Source organism: Dermacentor andersoni, chromosome 3, assembly GCF_023375885.2.
Source record: "Dermacentor andersoni chromosome 3, qqDerAnde1_hic_scaffold, whole genome shotgun sequence".
Taxonomy (NCBI): Eukaryota; Metazoa; Arthropoda; class Arachnida; order Ixodida; family Ixodidae; genus Dermacentor; species Dermacentor andersoni.
Window position 1 is genome coordinate 70487117 of NC_092816.1, and position 22298 is coordinate 70509414.

General features: G+C 45.0%; 3 protein-coding genes across 3 annotated transcripts in view; 1 reads left to right on the forward strand and 2 right to left on the reverse strand.

Annotated features, from left to right (window-relative positions):
- Positions 1-22298, reverse strand: part of LOC126545618 (uncharacterized) — a 28912-nt gene that overhangs the window by 6042 nt on the left and 572 nt on the right. The window contains exons 2-10 of the mRNA XM_050193546.3: positions 15030-15082; positions 13422-13625; positions 9267-9428; positions 7522-7613; positions 6747-6912; positions 4672-4844; positions 4121-4191; positions 978-1094; positions 242-720 (exon numbers count right to left, since the gene is read on the reverse strand). Coding sequence (XP_050049503.2) covers positions 242-720; positions 978-1094; positions 4121-4191; positions 4672-4844; positions 6747-6912; positions 7522-7613; positions 9267-9428; positions 13422-13625; positions 15030-15082 — 1517 coding nt within the window. The remainder of the gene's footprint in view (positions 1-241; positions 721-977; positions 1095-4120; positions 4192-4671; positions 4845-6746; positions 6913-7521; positions 7614-9266; positions 9429-13421; positions 13626-15029; positions 15083-22298) is intronic.
- LOC126540956 (uncharacterized) lies at positions 15113-17298 on the forward strand. Its single transcript, XM_050187773.3, has 3 exons — positions 15113-15730; positions 16456-16618; positions 16978-17298. The coding sequence occupies exons 1-3, from the start codon at positions 15486-15488 to the stop codon at positions 17281-17283; spliced, it is 714 nt and encodes a 237-aa protein (XP_050043730.1). The 5' UTR covers positions 15113-15485; the 3' UTR covers positions 17284-17298.
- On the reverse strand, positions 16634-19375 carry LOC140216727 (uncharacterized). The gene is made up of 2 exons (XM_072287194.1): positions 18325-19375; positions 16634-17906 (listed from the first exon to the last, which is right to left on the reverse strand). The coding sequence occupies exons 1-2, from the start codon at positions 18999-19001 to the stop codon at positions 17327-17329; spliced, it is 1257 nt and encodes a 418-aa protein (XP_072143295.1). The 5' UTR covers positions 19002-19375; the 3' UTR covers positions 16634-17326.

Sequence of the window (22298 nt, forward strand, 5' to 3'; positions counted from 1 at the left end):
CTGCCTTAGACAACCTTCCGCGTTGTAGAAAACGTGGTAAATAGAAACCTATTCTTTGACTTGTGCCAGAGTCCCCAAAGCCAACATCATAAGAGCCGCTTGCCTGTCTACTACAGAACATGTACGAAGACGAGTTTCTTTCTTTAATTTATGCGTGAGCGTATGTACCGCTAACGTTATTCTCAAGACGGAACGCCCCTCACCATCGCTTCCTCGCGAGTTCTGAGGAATGTGTACGTACCTTGAGCATGAGTTTCTTGAAACTAGGCGAAGCGTAGCAGAGCAACGGTTTCTGGCTGTCGGCGCTCACGTCGGTCATTTCGTCGATCTGCTGGTGCTTGCGCTTGTCGTCCGGGTCCACAGTTTTGCTGTCTTTCGCGGCGTCGCTGTTCATGAGTTCGGCGATGCTCGGTATCTCGCACAAGTCGGTCTTGTTGAAAAGCACTTGCCAGTTGAACTGGTCGAAGAACGGGTGGGTCTTCAAGTCGCTGTAGCTGCGCGAGCCGAGCCGTTCCACGGGGTTCTTCTTGAGCATTCGATACGTCATGTCCTTGGCCGGTGTGGTCGCCGAGTGTGGATGCTCGTCGGCCCGCGGCCACTTCAGCGGCGACGTGATGATGCGTTCGCGAAGCAGCTGCTTGGACTTCCCTCGGAACGGCACCCGGCCCGTCATCAGCTTGTACATGACGATCCCCGCCGACCACCAGTCGGCGGCACGACCTGCGCGCAATAAAGGACCACTGACTGCGCATATTGTACCAAGAGTCTCAGCTAAGCCTTCCCGCCAAACCTGCAAGACTTGCGCGCGATTGGGCGCGTATACTTGAATGGTGGAGCCCCGTAATCATACTTCGCTAACCCCACGAAGGAAATGCGAACAAAACGACGCCATGTAATGTGGTCCTCACAAGCAGTGAGGGCAATTATTCATGTCGAAAGGTTCTCTTTTTCTGTTCACAGCAGAGTGTAGGACGTACCATATGGTCTCCTTTTGAGAATTTCCGGAGCCATGTACGGTATGGTGCCGGCCGACTCGCCGTCGTGGAATTCGAAGGGAGTTCTCCGAAAGTAGCCCCTCAGGAGACGCTTGGCGACTGCAGGGTCGCGCATACATTCGTGATTACAGAGGAAACCATTATGTGCACCAACGGATCGTGCGTCTCAAGTAAATATCTGAACTGGCTCAGCTTGCCCAAATAAATAAGCTGCATCACTGCGTCGGCACAACCAAGTGGCAAACACGTAGGATTTTGCTATTTCACTGCTGCTCGGTGCAGAAAATTTAAGAAACTTAGAACCTGCACTCCACTGTTCTTGGTTATAATTAAAACAGTCAAGAGTATTCGAAACTTCTTAGAAGTTTTACAGAGATAAAGCTCGTTATATAGATGACCTTTTTACTCATATATATAGCTTTCTTAGCATCTGGTTCCAATGTCTCGCGTAGTCTGCTAAACTAGAAAAAAAAAAGAAAACATAAGCAACATGCACTTTGGCTGGATTTCAGCCAGTCTCCTTTACGGTTGTGTGCAGCCCACGCTCCAAATATATGGTTAAAAAGGATAGACATGTTGGCAATACGTGTTTCTTCCTCTCTGCTGTCACCTTACTTTTTGCATCCAACTAATAGTGATTTATGTATTACCATCTCAAAGCGCAATGCTCCGGACCCGCCGCGGTCGCCAAGTGGCTATAATATTCCGCTACTAAGAAGAAAGCTGCAAGTTTAGTTCCCACTCACGCTGCTTCATCTGATGAGGGGCGGATTACGAAAACGCTCGCGCACTTATATTTACGTGCTTATGGGTGCTTCGAAACCCAAAGTGCAATTTAGGCGAATTCGGGAGGACCACTTTTTTTTTTTTGCAATGCTCGATCTTGTGATGTGCTGACCAGGGGCTATACTTATATGTCACAGATTAAGCTGTGGTACAGATGTGAGGGACTCGGAGAAAACCCACTAGCTTTCGCGACGATCACGCGGTCGTCGCGAAATACATGACGCACAAGAGGTATCTAGAAGAAGTTTTCGTGACCACGACAGTAATAGAATCAGATTAAATATCACAAACTACCAACAGCCTGGGAAGGTAAATGTAACAGAGGACAGTTGAGACTTTCATATAGCACTACAAAGTATAACAAAAACCCTGCGGTCCCCGATGGACGTCACAGAAAAGGTCCATGCGGATTCCTTCGTCTACTCAGGAATGACATCATGAGTAAAGGGGCTGCGCTTCCATCGGTTGCACTAAAAGGAAAACGATAGGTAGGAACAAAATTCCTTCCAAACATTTCGTAAATATATATATATAGCGTGTTATAATCTTAACGCAGAATAGGTATTTGCTTCACGAGACTAGGGGCCCTCTAACGTAAAACTATTCCAATGTTTTTTTTGTTTTTTTTCCAAACTCCCGACGTCAAATTTGCGTAACCGCCGACGCAAGCATCGGGCGGTGACCGGCAGGGTTGTCTGAACAGACCAACCAAACGCTCTCCTCATTTATAGGCGGTCACTTTGGTTTGCTTTAAAAAAGAATAACATTGCCTTCACTGAGCGGCTGTCTTATCTAAGTGGCTGACAAGAGGCGACGAGCACGCTGTAGTGGAGAGGGATTCGATGGGGCCGAGCCAGTGCATTGAAAATCGGTAACCGGGCGAGGACGGTGGTGCCGGCGTCTCCGATTGGTCCGTTTTCCTTTACTTAGCTTGCGGTGGCTGGTCGAAAATCGCCGTGGCGTGCAACGGAAGGTGAATAATCCCACTAAAACGAATCCTCAGCAAGGAAGCGTTGGCAAAGCGAGGTCGTAAACGTTCCAAAAGTGGTAGAAAACGTTATACGGCCACGCAGAAAACCCATGCTCTCCGGTAGGTGCGAGTAGCCAGTGCCTGAGCGATCGGCGGCAGCCATCGTTTATGCCTTTTAGAACGAGGCTTCCTGCGCCTATTCAGAAAAAAAAATTTAGTTTTGTTCGGCATAATTATGCATCTTTAACGCGTACACGTCCCTTAGACGCAGTGAGCTTTTGCGGTTTTGAGACGTCGTGTGGCAGGCAGGTGAAGTGAGTGCAGCCCTCAAACGTTTGACCAATAGCGGAGGTCTAATGGCGAGAAGGTGTCGAATAAAATATAACTATTTTTTTTTGTTCGGTCCAATCATACATAATCAGTGGGCACACATCAGATCAGATGGGGAGCTATCGCGGTTTTCGTGACGTCGCGTGACATACATGGTAAGTGGGGGGTTTCAAAAAAGTTTCTGAGCAATCGCGGAGCGCTGATTGCAGAATGGGAATAGAAAAGTTTGGAATAGCTTAACGTTATAGCGCCCCAGGTGAGTAGTAGTTTTCTTCGCGTATTCAGCCCTATCAGAAATAGGCAATTCTGGCTCTCTTATTTTTAATGCGATGGCAATATACAGGGGAGACGCCACCTTCCGTTGGGGATGTCGATACGCAGAGCACTCGGCTGGCAAATCAACGAGGCAGTGTATTCAAAGGCGGAGGTCAACCGATTATAATACCACTGCACAATGTATTTCATCCGAACGACTTTAATGTGACGGACACACCAGTGAAGTTGGCGAAAGTCTGACGCAGTCGTTGTGCTGTTGTGTACTTGTCGAATACTGACACTGCTGTGTAATAACCGTTGTGGTAGAGACTTGTATAGTTGCATGATTCATCATAAGTAGGCCATCAGTAGAATATGAGGTCTTGAGAAGTAAGTTAGCAATGTCAGTAGGTCAAGCTCGTCAGACTTGAGAGTAATACCTGCAGATGATAAAGTCGTAAAGTCATAAAGTCCTAGCTATGAGTGAAAGAGGAGTTTCATCCTACCGATATTGACGGACTATCATCTAATGATAAGAAACCATCATGTTATCCCATTGCACTCGTTCAAGTGTAGCAAGAGGACCTGCGAGATTGTTTGAAAGGTTATGGCCGGGACACTGGTTGAGATATCATGGCGTACTTACTTATGAACGCAAATACTTGGTCTCCTGAATGTGCACTTTGCTGGCATATTTATTTCAGTAAAATGGTCAGCTAAGGTGAGAACACTGACATTTCTTTAAAGCGTTTATTTACGTAAAAAGAAAACAAAATGAACTCACAGTGACCATTGCAGACCTTAACTGTGTCGAAGTCGATTACTTTCACTCGCCCGCCCGGCAAAATTAGCATGCTGGAAAAGAAGTTTATTGTATGCATTCATCAATCTCTGCTATGTAGTCGTAAAAACAAGTATGTCGCGAATAGCAACACAGCAAGGAGAACATGGGGATCTTAATAGCTGACAGTAACGACACTGTAATGTTTTCAGCATGCCTCTTATTAAAGTAGCAGTCGCGCCGACATCATGAAAAATTGCGCGCGTAGAGCCGTAAAAATGTGCTGCACAATCGCATCAGTAGGAATGTTTTCAAGTATTGGAACTAATTGCCACTTCAACGTGGGTTCACGGGCTCCATATTTGTTTATTTGCTGGCTTTGCATGTTTGTACCACATGGAAAGCACAGCCTCTTTGTACAGATATAAGCATCCAGAATATCTACGATCAGATGGAGCGGAGCTTACGGTGCCCATCGACTCGTACTGAGCTCTAGCGTTGGTGGCATGCTACATTCGCTGGTAGTGCGCCTGCAAGAACGAGCAGCCACTCACTTGGACACCTTGACATCCCGGTGAAGAAATCCACGCAAATGCATATGCTCCAGCGCAAGTATCAGTTGCGCCATGATGATGCGCACCGCCTCGATCTCCAAGTACTCCTCCTTAGTCACCACGCGCATCAGATCTAGGCCAGCGATGTACTCCATGATGGTTACGTACGCCTCCTGTCATGATGCAAGCACGAGTTTTAATCAGAATAATGTGTGTCACAGTCGTGATGATGATTGATTAGCACTCGGAAATTGAACTCAGTGACCGTTGAAGACCTTAACTAGGGTCCATTACTGTTTACTATTACTATCACCACATTCTTCTTGCCGTTTTGCTTTTCGTGACAATTTTTTTTTTGTACCACGGCACAAGTACCTTTCTATTGACTCTGTTCAAATTAGTTCAGAACCTCCTTGCGACCCGAAATAAACCATTGTTTTAGAAAGACATTTCTTTTCAGGGCTACCAGGGGAGGCAAAAAATTAGATTGCAGTGCAATGTCTATAGAAGAAAGTTCGCTTAGAAAGCGAGAGTTACTTCTGTCGATGATTGATATATTTCGGGGTATACAAATATCATGCTAGGTGTACGCTGTTACATTGTGATGTAATGTTTTCAGTTTTCAACTATGTAATAATTTTGTTACTCAGTAATACTGTTGTTTAGGCGTGTTCGTAAATTAGGGCATGGCTAAAATCTTAAAGCTCACAACCAGATGATGACGAGGAAATGTATGGCAACGTGATGTTCGGCCACGACATGACTTTACGTTCAGCTTTGCCGTTCTATATAATAGTTACAAGTTAGCGCTCGTGTGTCTCCCGTCTTACTTCACCGTCATCATCTGATTGTGCGCTTTAAGTTTTCAGGCCTTTCTTGCGTTCGACTGTGAAAGAAGTCCTGACACGGTTCATTACAGTACTGTGTATATCAACCAACACTAAATGGGCCAAGAATTACCTAATATTGTCTCCTTGTCTCCATATGATACATCAGTGTGTCAATGTACCGTCTTACTCAAATCAAACTTAAGAGAAAATAAAAACGCTCCGAGAGTCACCTGTGCAAAAAAAAAAAAATCTAACATCGGGATCCCGCCCTGTAGCTCACGCAAGTATAAGAAAAACGCTGAGCTACCGAAGTTTTGTACAGAAATCACAACACCGAGACTTTGGGCTTTCAACGTGGTCAGAAATTGTTCCCTTTTGGAGCAATGATCGCCCGTGATTAGTTACTAAGTGAATAGTGCCTGTGGACGTGGCACCAGGAACAAGACGGAAATCACAAGGAAAGCATTAATGGGCGCTGTCACAGCAGCACGAGCTATAGTGCGGTCTACTATTCTTGCTGAGTGCACGCGCATGCATACGGCAATTTTCACGATGATGACAGTAGTGACATCTTTGTGTACTAGCTGATGTTTTTCGCTAAGCGATCTCGTCTGATAAGCCACTCGCTGTTATAAGGTACGAAAGCTTGGGTGAGGCTCCCAATGAAAAGTTAACTCGTAAATGGAAGTACGCTGAGGCTACCTTCCACAACGAGTGAAACGAACAGCACAAACGCTGCCTGCAGCCAAACTGGTGCACGGGTGACGAAGGCAAGCCACACAGCGTGGAGCTGATCACGAGCAAGTGGACATGACACAAGACAAGTTAAAAGTATGTGGACAAACTATGGCCGATGTGGCCGCCGAGGTGCATTAGAATGCTATACGCGACAGAGGTAGCGTCCATGGTGAACTACAGGATTGCCTATGCACACGATGCGGCACAAGGGCTGCTCAGACGAGACGAGCAGTTGAAGATTTTTTTTCATATAGGTACGCATGATACAAGTCCACTACAGACTTGACTTCGTGTACGTGTCCATGTGTTTTACACGTGCATGCCTTAAAGAAAGGACTTGCATATCACCACCGATATTCGATTAATAAGCTGACCTGCGATGTCTGCTTGTGTGTGCGAAAAATCTCTCTGATTTGCCGCAAAATAGCTAATGGGGCGGATGTACTTTTCTTCATCTATTTGGTTCCCAGCGATATACTGACGAGTCGTGAAGACGTCTGAATTCACCTTGACACAGAAGCAGCAATAGTACTTGACGAGAAATGGGTTCCTGATGACGGATGCGACAACCTTGTCCATCGCGGCCTGCTTGTGCCGGCTGAACCGGTCCATGTTAACCAGCTTCACCGTCGTGACGTAGTTGGCAGGGCGGTAGTTGGCCAAATACACAGCCCTGTTGAGTGCAAATTCGGCTCAGGATCAATGCCGGCTCCAAATTGTGAAAGCTCTTGCTAGAGTCACAACGTAAAAAGCAATCACATTATATGTTACATTGGAGGAAAGTCATGCCACCACAAATAGTACCAATTTCTCACAACATTGTGCGGCATATGCGCATGAGCTAAGTTTCTTGTACTATCTACGCGAAGGATTAGTTTCAGTTATTGCAGGCTACTGTTACTAGTACTTACTACTACTTTAATACTACTTTTACTACTACTATTTTACTACTACTATTTACACTACCTTCACAAATATAGCCTATTTTCTACAAATAATCATTAAAACACGAAGAATGTATTGGTCAAACACAATTAGTTTGCCCCCATACTTTCCTTGGCTTCATTGTCTATTAAGGTTAAGAAAACAATGAGCATCTCGTCTCCCCCGTTTCGTCTCGCTCATAATAAGGTGTGTGTGTGCGCGCGTCTGTGTTTGTGCGTGCGTGTGCGTGCATATGTGTGTGTGTGCGTGCATGTGTTCTTTTGTCTGTGTGTGGAGGGTGGGGGTGAGTCTCTTTAAGCGAATCGTAAAAGCTCGATTGTGCTGCATGCGAACGTACCCAAAGCCGCCAGCCCCGAGCATCTTCAAGTTCTTGAAGTCACGCATCCGTGGAATAAACGTGGCGAATGGAAGTGGTTTAGGTGGATTTAACTGCGAAGTAAACAACGGTACAAAGCTATCAGAAGAAATGCTAAGTGGGCACTTCACTGGATGGAGCGATGGCTATGTTGTGTTATATGATATTCATATGTGCTTCTGCGGAAAAACAATTAGCAGAAGCATAGCGTTACAAATTGTTTATTGCATCGCAACTGCTCTGCCATCGTCTCGTCTTTTCGGTTTATATATTGTCGTTGTCTTTTCTGGTACTTTAACATTATTCTAAGCGGTTCCAGCAAAATATCTAGGCAAAGCTTAGCATGTGTGATATTTCAATGTTTGCTTTCAATTTCTGCTGCTCGTGGATAGAAATGACGTCGACCTTTGCTAGAATTATTGTACTGTTACATAGGAACACGGATGGCTGTTCATTGGGAATAAGTGGATCACATCTTCAACGAACATTTTCCTTTCACTTTAGAAAAGAACTCATACTATAAAATTCTAGAAGTGTAAAATAAAAAAGAATAATTACAATTTATCAGCATGGTGACACACTATGTAAATATTTTTTTCCTTTTTTTGATTCTTTTTGTCCATCGTCATTGGATAAAGCATATTACCACACTTTCGTAATCGCCTGTATCGGCCACTCACGGCCACCCATAGTAAATCTAAATAAAAGCAAAAACATTCATGCGAAATACGGCCCCTCGTCGTTAAGTGTCTACCTTAGTCGATCTAGTCAAATGTCGATGCAGAATGCCCGGTAATAGCACTACAAGGCAGTCTGTCTTTTTGTTCGTTTGTTTCATTGCAAACGTGTTCTTCTCATGCTATCGCTGACCACTCTGCATTGACAGACGACGATGTCAACTAATGTGGTCCGAACTGGATAGCCGGTCAACGAAATCTAACCCCACGCACTCATCTTCAATGGTTACTAATACTAACAACTGCTAAAGCGTACTGATTTCCTCACCCATGTTTCGTCGCTTCATTGTGAATAATGTCGAGAAGGTGAACCATTCGTAATATTTGCCTTATGGTTGGCGCCGCCTTTCACTGTTTGCCGATGATATCCTTCCACCAAACTATAAGTAGAACTTCATTATGTATAAAGTCTAAATTCCAGTTTTATTATCAACAATTTTTGTACGAAACACGGCTTTTTTCAAACTTGTTCCCTGCTCGCCAACTTCGATATATACTCTGATTGTGCTAATACCGAATTTCTTCGCATCTTTTTAGTAGACATTGGTGCAAATATCGGCGCGTCTGTAGTGTTGTTTGGTATGTCGTCACAGATATAAACTTCAGCTCTTCAGATTGTTGTAGCATTACTCTGCTTTGTTCGCACGAATTTTGTTCGCTTTGGCTTTATAAGCGAAACAAATGCAAGACGTTAAGGCAGGAAGCCACCCATTGTCACGAAAGCCGAAGCTTTCCCGCTCGAAGCTAGCGCCTGTGCCCCTCCACCAAATCTGGGCTGTCAACAGCACTGCAAATTATTTACGTCTGCATTTCAAGTACTCAAGAAACAGAATTGATTTCAGTGATTTGACGAGGACAGGCGTAAGCAGCATGGGATCGTCGATCGCTAGATCGGATATTTCTGTGCGGTCGAACCTTACGCATACCTTTTCAAACAAATGTGAAACAACGCGCCCATCTTTCAGAGTTGGACGTCTATCAAATGCCCACCCGTTCAAGCTTGTTGACAATAGCGTCGCCAATGGCCATCCAGTCCGTGACGGGGACTTCAGCAATCTTCTCCAAGGATGTCGCTACCTCGCCCACGATGATAGTCAGCTTGCGTACGGTGTTACCTAGTTCTTTCGCAACTTCAGGATTTTTCTTTAAACACTGCACGAGAAGCGGAGTCGAAGTTGATGGCACGTACTCGGCCTGCAAAATCTTTCTTGCCAGGTTCGTTCAGCGTATTAGTAAACAACACGTCACAAAGTATGAGAGTCCAGTTTGCGTGCGAATCGCTACGTGGCTGTGTGCACGAAATATGGAAGATGGGTGTCCCTTCCAACTGAGATTTTTTTAATCCTTCCAGCCGCAGCTGTCAGCCAAGAAGTCAAACAATAAATCAATACAGCCGCTCTATGAATGTTCGCTGGATTGCTGCTGTTTGTTATAACGCGTATGATGTTTTTATAACTTGACGGTCACTATTAAATTTGGTATCACGCTTCAAATTTCTTTCGAGCACTACTGTAGCTTAACTGTATCTCAGGTTTCAGTTGTGGCTAGTTACCTTCAAGTACGCGTAATGCGCGGACTGTCGTGATTGATGGATCAGGTTTGAAGCGCACAGGAAAACGTTAGGACCTATAAATAATCATTGACATGCTACAACATTACTATGCAGGGCCATTTATAACGTTTCTTCACTTTGTGGTGCCCATGGTCGGAAGTATAAAACAGCATAAGAAACCCCTCTGTTTTCTCTCACACAACTCTTCATTAAAGAAAATTAAGTTGATCTCCGCCTAAACTGCAAAGCCCAGCATTTCAGCGAATGAATTCACAAAGCTTTTAGTTCGTTAAGTGTTCGTCATTGGCAGTCAACTTTCGCTAATAGCGTGTTCAGCTTGAAGAACGCCTCAAAATTTCTCTTACGAATAATTTAAGCTAAGAGGTTCTTCTTTTGTGAATAGAGATACCAATGTATTACAAATTAAAATACGCTGTGACCAGAAGGAAACTTAGCCTGTACGAAGATTGGTGCATATGCTCTGAGTATACTATTTTAGCTGCTGTAGCTGGTAAGACAAGTTATGGCGTTCTGTGTGAATATTCATAGAAGATAACTCCCTCAGTGCTTTCCCAATGGCGTCCTTACAAGACTTTTTTTATCACGCTGAAAACCACTCACGCAAAAGCACGCGCATGCGCATTTATTTCTCTAGCCGTCCATGAATGACCAAAGCAGGTGATAAACTGACAGGAGAAATAGAAACACCAAAAATTTATTGTGAGGTTAGTTTAGGTCCACCTAGTAACAGTACTGTCACGCAATAGGCGAAGGCAAGGACGATCGTATTATCTTCTTCCACCTCAAGAGATTCCATGGAGGATGCCGTCTAAGGAGTCTCGTGTAATTTTCCTCTACGTAGGGCAACCGAAATTGGCCATGGAGAAAAAAAATAAAACCTATAGATCAAAATTTCCAAAACGCTTAGGAGGAAGTAATCTTTCGTAGGGGTCATGGGAACTGGCGGAAAGAACGAAAGAACATCCGCGATAACCCTAAACGTGTTCTTTGTGCATGCTTGCCGCCAGTCTTCCGTCGTCATGGCTTTGTCGTCAGATGTCCCTTCATCCAACTGGCAGACCAATGCTGGTCTGCCAGTTGTCTTTCCAGCCAATGCTGGCTGGAAAGACAACTCTCAACTGAGGTCGAGATTAAGGGCGCTCACTGCGAACTTGAGTTCAAAACAACTCTATAGCAGATATGGAGACGACATTTCTGCAGCTGTATATGTTCACCAGGGCGAAATTTCCTAGTGCAAACGTTGCACAGTGGTGCTTAATTTGCACTAATTCATTAACGTTATAATACGGAAATTAAAGATTGCATTCTGAATTTGCAGACAACAATGTTAGAGAGCAACCCATTTCTGTGCGTGTCTGCGGTAAGTACACGTTTCAATAATTCCGGAAGGCATGAGTGTTGCTCCTCGTTCAGCCTTGATAAGGAGTGGAAGGCAGCAAGTTTTCGTATATTTGGTTTAACCAGTGCCTTTTAGCCAAGGAGACAATATTCCAATATGATATAGGTCACGTGATAATCGGGCGACTCTCTCGATCTGAAAGCGGTAAGCTTCGTTTCCGGTAGGTCTGAAGCTACTATACTCGTTGAAGCCATACCGTTTCAAGACTACTAGAACGAAAGACTAGTGCAGTAGTGGCAGCGCGCGCCGCAATTACAGTGGCTAAGACACCGTGGCAATCATGAGCAGTGCATAAATGCCTTTGAACTTCGTCCTCCTGTGTACGAGCGTGTCTTGTTCCGTTCGAATTCCAAAAGCTAATTTGCTGCCGAGAAATTATAGCACGGCAGCAATTACTGTGATTAGTGTCAATTGGTGTTACTAGTATCAGTTAGGCTTTCAGGAGATAGAAAAGAAAAGGAATTGCCTTATAACGAAGAAAATAATTCAGTCGTAGTTAGTCTTGAATTCTGCATATCTTCTAGGTTTGGCAACGCCATTCGTTGAAAATAACGAGGTGACAACAGTTAGCTGCGTAGGTAAAAAAAGAAAACTCAGGTTCTCTAAAGAAATGTTGCGAGGCAATCATGCAATAAATTGGGCCCATATTAACGAAAAACAATTATCCGTATGACAAAACAGTTCTTAAGAGCAGATGCCAGCCATCGGGATGCGTGGCTTGTTCTGTTATTAATGAAGTTGGCGGGCCGATGGGAAACATCATATTAGAACGAAAAGTTTAGTTCGACCCCTGACTATAGTTTAGCCGAGAAATTAGGGTCGGTATTCGCAAAACGTCTTAAATGAAACCGTTTTCTTATTCGCAGGCACTCGAGCGCCTACCACTCATTGTTACAATGAGCGTTTGATCGTCGGCTAATAGTCGCCTAAATGACCAATCAGAATCAGCAGTTACGAAAGAGGCCCGATATTTACAGCAAACACTTGCACTAAAATTGTCCGTAAAAGCAAATTCTAGCCAATGGTGAGGCTGAACATATTAGCAAAGCAGGCCGCGCGGGCAATTTCGAGGAGCGCTTGCGAAATAAACGCATCGTGAATTCGGCCCGGGAAAATTTGTGCATACGGCCGGATTCAACATTGTGCTCAATCCTGAGATAGGCGTGCTTTTGGCCACCCTGCCGACAACTCCAATAAAGTTATTTGTGTCCACCAACGAATACCAATGACATGTGCGCCAGCACTCACCAAACACGGTGCCACATGAAAAAAAAAAGCAAATTAGGCTGGATGTATGATGGCACCCTCGTTTACAAAGTTTGACTCAAACTTCTGATAATTTTGTACTTGAATTTAGTCTTTGGTCTCACTAAGCCTTCTGACAATACCGCGCGCAAGATTCCAGCACACAAATCCTGCTGCTGTTGATTGAGGAAGCCTAAGTTGAGAGCAAGCATGGAATAACAAATTCGCTGAGGACGGACGCGGGAAGCGTTCGTGTTATAAAGGCATTGAAGGACAAAGGCTCGGTTCAGAAATCCCGGGTCTTGCTGAGGGTAGAGGTTTGCGTAATATCGCTGTACGTATATTATCGAGCAAGCACAAACTACAGAAGAATGAATACAAGTGTGCAATATTCTATAAAGAGAGCATAGACTAGTCTACAGTTAAAGTTTCCTCTATACTGTCCGTAAAGAAGCCATACCAGACAGCCTGCGAGCGCATCGTTACACAGACAGCTTGGCTGTAGAACAACACAAGATGCATCGTTTAAGCAAACGGCCTGTTTCCACTTTGTGAAAAGCCTTTAGGATTTTGAAGTTGCGCTTTTTTCTTCAATGTCGCAATATCGTGTTCAATTTCGTAATATATATGTGTAAAGTCTGCAGCGAAAACGTATGTTAGCAAATATATGTAACGTTATCGAATGTTAAGGTTTTACATAAATTCAACTTTTATAAAACGTATGTAGTTGCAAATTGCGCCCACCTTGCCAAAGAAAAGAGCTTGCACTATTTTACTCTTTGCAACTGCGGCAGCTTTACGCAGAAAAACTTTAAAATCTTACTTTGAACGCACTGCGTATGGTACAAAAACTGAAAGTTTAGGTTGTAATTTACGGCTACAACAGCTCATGCTGCGCGACGGCGGAGTCGCGGAAGGGGATTGTTACCATGTTATGGAGACCGACCAAATTCTCGACCATATCGCGGACGTCCTGGTACGTGATGACCTGTTTGGTGAGCTTGAGTTGGCACTCTTGCGCATGGAGAACCACCTCCTCCTGGCAGAAGTGCGACAGTGGCTCGCGCATCAGGGACACCTTGCTCTCGCGCTTGATGAAGAACTCCAGCAGCACCGAGGCAGTCTTTGGAATCTGAAAACGAGCAGATGCACGTAGCATTCCATTAAGCCTGACTGTACCTTACTGCGAGGACATGACTACAGGAAACCACCCCACTGGCGCTTCACGGGGTAGTGACAACCAGGACATTCCTCTCAATCCTGTCATGTGCAAAGGGACTTGTACCTTTGTCGCGTCATGATCCCCGCCACAGTACCTTAATTAAACATATATGCGCGCGAATCGCACATTTAACGGTTATGTTGCTTGTGATTTTCGTGCTTGTTCGGCCTAGCTCCAATTCTTCTTGTCCTTCTGTGTTTGTGTCCCAACTATGCTTTCAGTTTTGATCCTCTTTATGTTCCCGTATTAAGATTTATGCGAGTGGCTTTGCACAAGCTTGCTTCCTTTCCCTACTACACCACTACACCTTGAGGCTACGAGGATCTTAGTGCTCACACCTTGCCAAGGAACTGCTGGCACTAAGCGTCACTCTTTGAAGCGATAAATTGTGCGATTGAAAGCGGCTGAAGTGCGTTCGTTTATAGCATTTAAATATGTTTGTTTATTGCGGTTCCTATTGACGATGACAATATGGTGATCGAGAATACAGGAAGCCTCAAACACATTTTCAAGTCACAAGTGCGCGTATTACCGGCTTTTACCGATAAGCGAAAAGCCGCAGAAAAGAAGTTCTCTCTATCTTGTCAAGTAGGCTTGCGCCTACTTTAGTAGATGGAATCCTAATACACATCTATTTTCTACAACTTTCTTGCGCTTCAACATTATTCTATTTATATTCACCAGCACAAACTAAAGCTCCGTGTCATGTTTTGAGTGTGACTCCATCAACGCACTCTATACAGTTGCGAAATGTGGCGCACACACTTGGTTCTTCTAACTCTATCAAAAAGTTAGTGTGCGACTATTGCTTCTGCGGTCTTACTTTATGAATGCCGGGGCGAGAATATGAGGCTCGACGTGCAGTGTGAAGCTAAAATTACCATTATTAGTGGTGGCTACTTGGAAAGCTATGTTGAAATAAACGTCTTAGAACTGTGTTCAACGTGAGTCTACTGTGGAGAATGGTGGCGCGAAGCAAAATAATAACTGCACGACGAGACAAACAAGCGCTCATCGCAGTTTGTTTCACCGTCCAGTTTTTTATCTTGTTTCGCGCTACGCTCTCGTAAGTAACCATGACATACCAACAAGCCCGAGCGGCTACCCTTTTAGGTTACGAATCTAGCCTTCCCAGGAAGCATATACGATCGAGATCATGCAGACTATAGTTGCGCGTTAAAATGTTTGCCTAAATAATTTACTGCGCTGGTATATAAGATGAAGTAGTTTGCTCTGCGTAGATTCATCCGTTCATCGTTGAATATTGACAAGAGTGAGAAACTAAAAAGACTGATGAAAATCAAAGTTGCTTACTCTGGGGTAAAGTGACACCAACATCTTCGCCGATGCTTTTCTCTTGTCCAAGCCTGCAATATCATGAACATGTGTAATACCCCTGTCACACGAGCACTTTAAAGGCATTTGAAGAAAAAGACATCTCACACAAAGGAGTTGCATCCGCAGACACACGCCAAAGTTTAATCTCTTTTTCAGAAGCGGTCTTTTCCGAAACCGGAGATCACCGATCTCTTTTACGGCTGGAAAGGCGTAGCCTCCAACGCAGTGGGCACCAGTAATTATCATGCAATAAAGAAACGAAGCAAAAGTGCATTTTTATTTCAAGTGTACACATCACAAAAAAGGGTTTTGTCTTTCGTTGAACCTTAAGTAGGCGCAGTTTTGCACTTTTTGCACGGCACTCTCGTAAGCAGTTCGAAAATATCACGTGACGCTAACAGACGATGCAAATTCGCGCCATTTTCTGCGACCATGGCTACGGCGAGCGGTACCGACGAACAGCCTCCGGCACGCCAAAGAAAACCGCGGGTACAGTGGTCGGAGAGAGACACCTGGGCGTTAATCAAGTTATGGGAAGACAACCTGCCCTCGCTGCGTGCGCAGAAGCACAACGGAGGCGTTTACGATGGCATTGCACAAGCATTGACGAGCATGGGTGTACCTCGCACAAAGGCGCAAGTGCACAGCAAGATAGAGAACCTGGGACAGACCTACAGGTAAGACAAAGCACAGCAGTAAGCTGTGAGCGCTAAATTTACCTTGAAGCGGCTTCAGGCTGTGGTCGCAAGCTGCAAGCTCTCGTTTGTGGTGTCGCGACCTCAGCATCGAACGTTGTTTCCGTAGTAGGCAGCGACGGAACCCTAATCTAGCGGACGGAGCCGTAGTAACGAAGGTTTTAAGGCAGAGACCCTTCATTTCAGCTAGCGTCGAATTTTGCAGGGCTGAACTGCGCCCTGCACACACGAAAGTCGACGACGCGCTAAAGGCTGTTTCTGCAATTCCTTTACAGTGCGAGTCGGTCTGAGTAAACGCAAATTCGCCTTCACATGCGGCGAAGAATGACAACCCGCGCAGGTCGTCAATAGCATGATTTCGTTCGTCACAAGATAACGGGAACCTTAACTTATGGACAGGCGCATTTCACATTATATTGTACGCCTTCTCACGGCAACATATAATACGAAGCAGGAAGTCGTCTGCATGTTTTCATTTCTGCAGATGTGACTACGGTTTGCATTTTTCTCGGACCATGCGCAAGCGTTGTTCTCAGACAAGAAAACATGAGAAACTTTAAATTTTTTCGAGTAAAAAGGGTTACCTTCGCTTCTCAGGCTTTCTGTACCATCAAGTCGCGTTTGTATCTATCGGCAAACGTTTTGCTCTGTGTATATCTTTACATTTTGAGTATATAAAATTTTAGTTCTTTCGTTTTCTTATCCAGGAGCTGCCTGAAACACATGACAACAGGGTCATCACCGCCGAGCTGGCCATTCTTCTCCGAAGTCCATAGGTTTCTAGGATCCCTGCCTGTTCACGATACATCTTTAATGGAAGAGGCTGGGTGCAGCGAGAGCACAACAAGCAGCACTGCCTCCGTCGAAGAAGTAAGAAATGCATAGTGGAGACTATATATGCTTTATTACAGTCAACTAAATTTCAAGACATAATGTAGCATCAGCTGTGCTGCCAAGCCCATAATCTGCACAACCCTGCAGTGTAGCGGACTGCTCTTGTTAATACTGTGGTTCATTTCTGCTTGTGCTCACGCGCTGTTCATTTTGCAAGCTTGGCAGTGCGCTGTTTGGAGAATAAAAAAAATGCAGACTCTAAAATAAAAAAACGTGAATACATACACGCAAGGAGAGGCAGCTCTCTTGCAAGTAAAAACCCTGAACTAATTGTTTACCGCTTCACACATCAACTAATGTGGTCAATGTATTTCGGATCCCTTCTTCAAACGCAGCTGATCTTCGACATGCTTGATTCCGGCTCTGCTTCTTGTGAAGACGTCGCCGAAGATTGTTCACCTTCCGAGTCGCCAGTACAACAGGTTGAATCCAGGAACCTCGCAAGTGGCAGTTCCGAATGTGCCCGCAGGAAGAGAAGGCAACCGGCTGGCGACTTTCAAGAAAGGATGCTTGAGGAGCAGCGACGGCAGAGAGAGCAGTTTGCTGATGCGCACAAAATGGAAATGGATCTCCGTAAAGAGGGGCTCAAGTTGCAAGAGAAACTTGTAGATGCAATGTTGAAGTTTTTTAGTAAAAACTGACATGGTGTTCCACAATTGTTGCTGATTCTTGGGACTCTTGCGTTCAGTTCCTTCGCTTGTAATATTCCACAAGTGCTGTCCTGATGGCGGATGCATTTCCAATTTCAGCTTCTGTTCTGCGTGATGGCTGTGGAAATGTAGCATTGGACTGCTGCACCTCACTTAACCACTGTGGGTGGACACTGTCGTTGAAGTGCTCGCAAATGTTATTGAGCACGCAGCATGCTCGTATAGCCAAACGGGCATTGCCAACAGAACACTCCATTCTTTTCGCAATGAAACGGAACCGGGCCTTTAGCCTTCCGAATGCGTTTTCAACTATCCTCCTTGCTCCAGATAAATGACAGTTGAAATTCCTTTCAGCTTCACTGATGACAGTTCGGTGTCCAAATGGCTTCATGAGGTTTGGGGTTAGTGGAAATGCTTGATCGCATAATATTATCGGTGGGACTGCTGTGGTACCCACTGCGGCAACAGGTGCTTTGAAAAGGGGACTGTTGACAATCTTCGACAGCCGTGAAACACCAAACACATGTGCGTCGTGGCAGCGTCCTGGGGCACCGACATTGCAGTATCTGAATCGATACTTGTGGTCGACCAATGCTAGTAGGATAATACTGTGCCTGCAAGAAAAAACAAAGTGCAAAGTGAATAAAGGTTAGTGCAGCATGGCACTGCTGAGTTCACTGCCTTTAGTTACTGTGATGCGATTTTACAGTTTGCTTTTATTAATAGCTGTGAGTGCAGCTCGGATTACATTATTTCACATAATGCCACAACCGGTCGCTGTTAGCGTACTCTACATCGTATAGGAGTTGCAGTCCTGCGGAGAACTCTTTTCGTCGTCGCATTAAAATTGTCGCTGCTAAACACTGCAAGACTGCGAACCAAATTACGCGTTTTCTTAAGAGCTGCTGGTAAAATTGAATAACATTTTACTTAGCAATAAAATATGGGTCAGTCAGTTACTTTTTTTTACTACTATAAAAATGGGCCCAAACAGAACACTTACATGAAATAAGTTAAATCGTGGCCACTTACCAACCCTTGTAGTTGTAGTAGTCGGTGGCGTACTTCTTTGGAGGCGAAATAGGGAAATGGCAGCCATCAAGGGCACCGACAGCTTGAGGGAAATCGCACACGGCTTCGAACTCTTGGATGTGCCTAGGCATTTCCTCTTCAGTAATCATTCTGATCCAGTCACTTTCGAGCACAGAGACAACAGCTGCGCAAAACTCTCTGTAAATGACGTTGACGGATGAGCGCCCAACGCCGAAGAGGTTTGCCACAGTTCTATCTTCGGCAGAAGAGCACAATTTGTAGAGGCCAATGGCGACACGCTTTTCCGCAGTGATCGGGTCACGCATGTTGGTAACTTGTTTTTCGAGCACATGGCGCAGACTTTCCACGAGAAACCGGAACGTTGAGGGGTTCACTCGAAACGACTGCTTGAAGTTGTGGCCACCGAGGTGAGGCACAGTCTCCTCGAACCACTTTTCGTGGCGGATGAAAGCCCACGTCGATCGGTTGCAGACTCTCGTGGGAAGCGCCAAGGCATAAAATGTACACCCGTTGAGTAGCAACTGCCGCTTAATACGGTCTTTGACTGCCTTTGCGGCGTCTGCTTCGCTCTCTGCAGCAAGAATCCTTGCCAAAATGCATGCTATTTCGACTTTTTCCTTCGTGTCCGTGCAGTCCCCCATATTCTCGACCTCCATGTTGACTCCGATGTAAACAGTGGCCCAAGGTTGCTAGACGAACATGTAAAATTTGCTACTTCTGCGAAGACTCTTGAAGCTACCTTATTAAATCTTCTTTAATTTAACCTTTTCGAATAAACTGTATCTAAATTCACTAAAACAAGCATATTATAGTACGTTTCTAATTTCTATATTGAAATACGTTGGTTTATTCTAACTGGTTTTGTTTCAGAATCTAGCGCCATGCTTTCCATAGCGTGTTCGGAAGGAAACGATAAAAGGAGATCGCCCGCGCCGTGTGTCTGCAGCGCAACTCCTTTTAATTAGAGGTCTTTCAACTCGGTAAAGGACCGCTTAGGTAAAAGAGTTTTTGCGTGCTTGTGTGACAGAGGTATAAGGGCCGCTCCCACCCGACACAAGTTATCTGCATGTCAACACGAAGTAGTAAGCCTTTTATAAGTTCCCTTCAAACATTTGACATTAAGCTGATCTAAGTATTAGCACGGCCAAGTGCAGCAGTGCAACTTTCCCACATAGACATCCAAGCAGGAGCAACAGCTTCTGCGCCGCCTTACAGTTAAGACGAAGCCAACGTTATCTTTTGGGGGGGGGGGGGGGGGGTCCTCGTGCAGACTGCTCGGTAGACTGAGCTGGTCTGGTCTACAAGGCGTACACTGGACAACACACTCTCCCACTACTCCCTGCAACGGTTGCAGAGGGAGCGCGTAGGTGGGGGTTCTGATCACACTACCATTGAATGTGGTAGAGTCTGCCTGTTTTACCGCAGAACCAATACTTCTGGAAGTATTATCTAGAGCAGAAGAGGTTCAATTGTGCGGCGTGAGGAAACGTGTTATTTTGAATCACCGTAATGTGTTTTCCTATAGTTTGGAGAAAATGGGGTGGATAAAGGCGACGGTCCACATTATTGCGTGATTTCGTGGTGGGGTACAATCGGAGTGATATATTGCTTTTTTGTGTGTGGTTAGTTCATCCTCTTCCTGCATGGAGTCGGTCTTAATTGTGGGACTGCTGAGAGATTTATCCCTTGAGATGGCCGCTTTGGACACGGCTCCCCGGTCTCAATGGTATGGCGCAGCATCAGTGTACACTCTATGGAGGCCTTCGAATAATGTTTGTCTAGTGCCTTGACTATGGCTTTTCTGCTTCCCTCATGATGGTCTGGGTGACCTTCAAGACAGCAGGCAACTAAAATGCTCATCCAATATGCCCAGCAATGTTACCTTTCTTGTGACCCGCCAAAAATCAGAACTCGAAATCGGAAGATACAGCCATTGAATGCTGCGACATTCACATTCTACTGGACGACTACGCCATACCCCAATGCAAACACCTCAAAATCCTCTAGCTGACAACTGAGGCGCAAACCAAGAACGCTATCCTCGTAAACCACCTGAAGCACTCAACGGAACGAGCCACGCATGTGATTCGACGAATCTCCAACAGACAGCGTGGCCCAAAGGAGCAGGACACAGTCCGACTAGTCAAAGCGTTTTATTTCGGATAGTATACGCGGCCCCCCTTACACAGTCCTCTCCGAAACAGAAACAAAAAAAGTCGACGTAATCATTCAGAAAGCCTAGAAGCAGATCTTAGCATTAACCATGAGTACCTCCACGGCCCGCCTGCTCAATCTCGGCCTTCACAACGTGGCCGAAGAACTTAATGAGGCACTCTTCAAAGGACATAAACTATGACTAGGCTTGTCCCCTGCGGGGCGACGCCTCCTAGCAAATTATAAATGACAGGCCCAGGGACGCCAGCAACCACAACAGTTACCCCCGGAGGTCAGAGACAGGATGTAACTGTCAAACCAAAAAAAATATAAGAACTGCACACAGACAAAAAGAAGCATATTCACGAAAAACGCAGGTACTATTTACAATATCCACGGGAGCCCGAGCAAGGCTTACTTAGTTTGATTGCATGGCATTTATTTAAGTACTGCAGTCTAATACGCTTGAAAGATGACTTTGTGGGTATTAACGCAGCAACAGGGTCACAAGGATAAACTTTTCAAAGTAGCGCTTTGTGTGCGTAACTCTGCCTTTTTTATGTCTACGTAAAGTTCGCGATTCGTTAGTCATGTTGAAGGATGACAGTTTCGTCTCACTGCTCATTGGCAGGGTAAATCAGAAATTGACGTTTTCTTAGGCGCTTGCATCGTATCTCTTCATTTGCTTTCGGCTTAACATATGTTCGTGTGTGCGCGCAAAGGAGGGCCATGTAAATTCATGTTCTTTAACTTTACTTTCTACTTTCCCTTCAACTCATCGGTTCCTCAAAGCAGGAGAAGCGCGATGTTAATGCTACATATCGCTCCTGTCTCCTCCTTTTTTTTTTTTTTGCAGGGGCGCTTATGGTAAATTTTTGACGTTACCGTGACATATTTCTAAAAAAGTTCGTCTATATTTCGGAAACGTTTTCTTACTGCGCTCGAAAAGGTGTTTAGGGCCTCTTTAAAATGCCAGTAGGCCAATAAGAAAATTATTTCAAGAACGTTGCTCAGGAAATACTATAAGGAGTGTTACGATTTCATGGCAGTAATAAGCCCTCTTTCGAACTAGTTATGACCATTAATCGAGGGCTCTATCACCAGAATCATACTGAAGAACAGGGCGGTGGATTGACGATATGTAAGGGGATACAGGCCGCCACATCCTACACAATGGATGTCCGTTCCCCTAGCTGATATCACCGTTCAACTTCCAAAGCATCTAGACACTCGAGGTCGCTGGGCCACGTAAAGAGTGTGTAACTCAGGTGTTAGAGCTAGGCTGTATCCGTATGCACACAGGAGAGAGAATGCGCACGGAATAACCGCGTATTACATGATGCAAATTGACGTAACTACATTTCGAAATTTCAAATCCAATATAGGTCTTTGTAAGCAGTATTTTACTAAACCGTTTCCTTGTAATTCTCGGCTGTTAATGAGATGCGTAAAATACGACTGAATGCGCAGGACGATTACGCTATCGTCAAAGCTGTGATCGTTGGTTTATTTTCGTAGTTTTTCGTAGTTCCCCGTGTATTTTGCACACTATATGGCTTACCCTATACGAGCCTACTACAGTGATGGCATGCGTCGATGCGGCCAACATTAGAGCACACAAGTGTAAACTACATGGCGCTCCTCAGCTTGGCAGTAATGTGATCGACTAAGAAATCAATAACTTGAAAGCGTTGGCTAGTTGGTTGTTCGCATTCACGTGAGAACAGTGCTAAGTACACGGACAAAGGTAACGGCACATATGGAACGACAATTTGTGTGGTATCACAGCTCAATGTGTC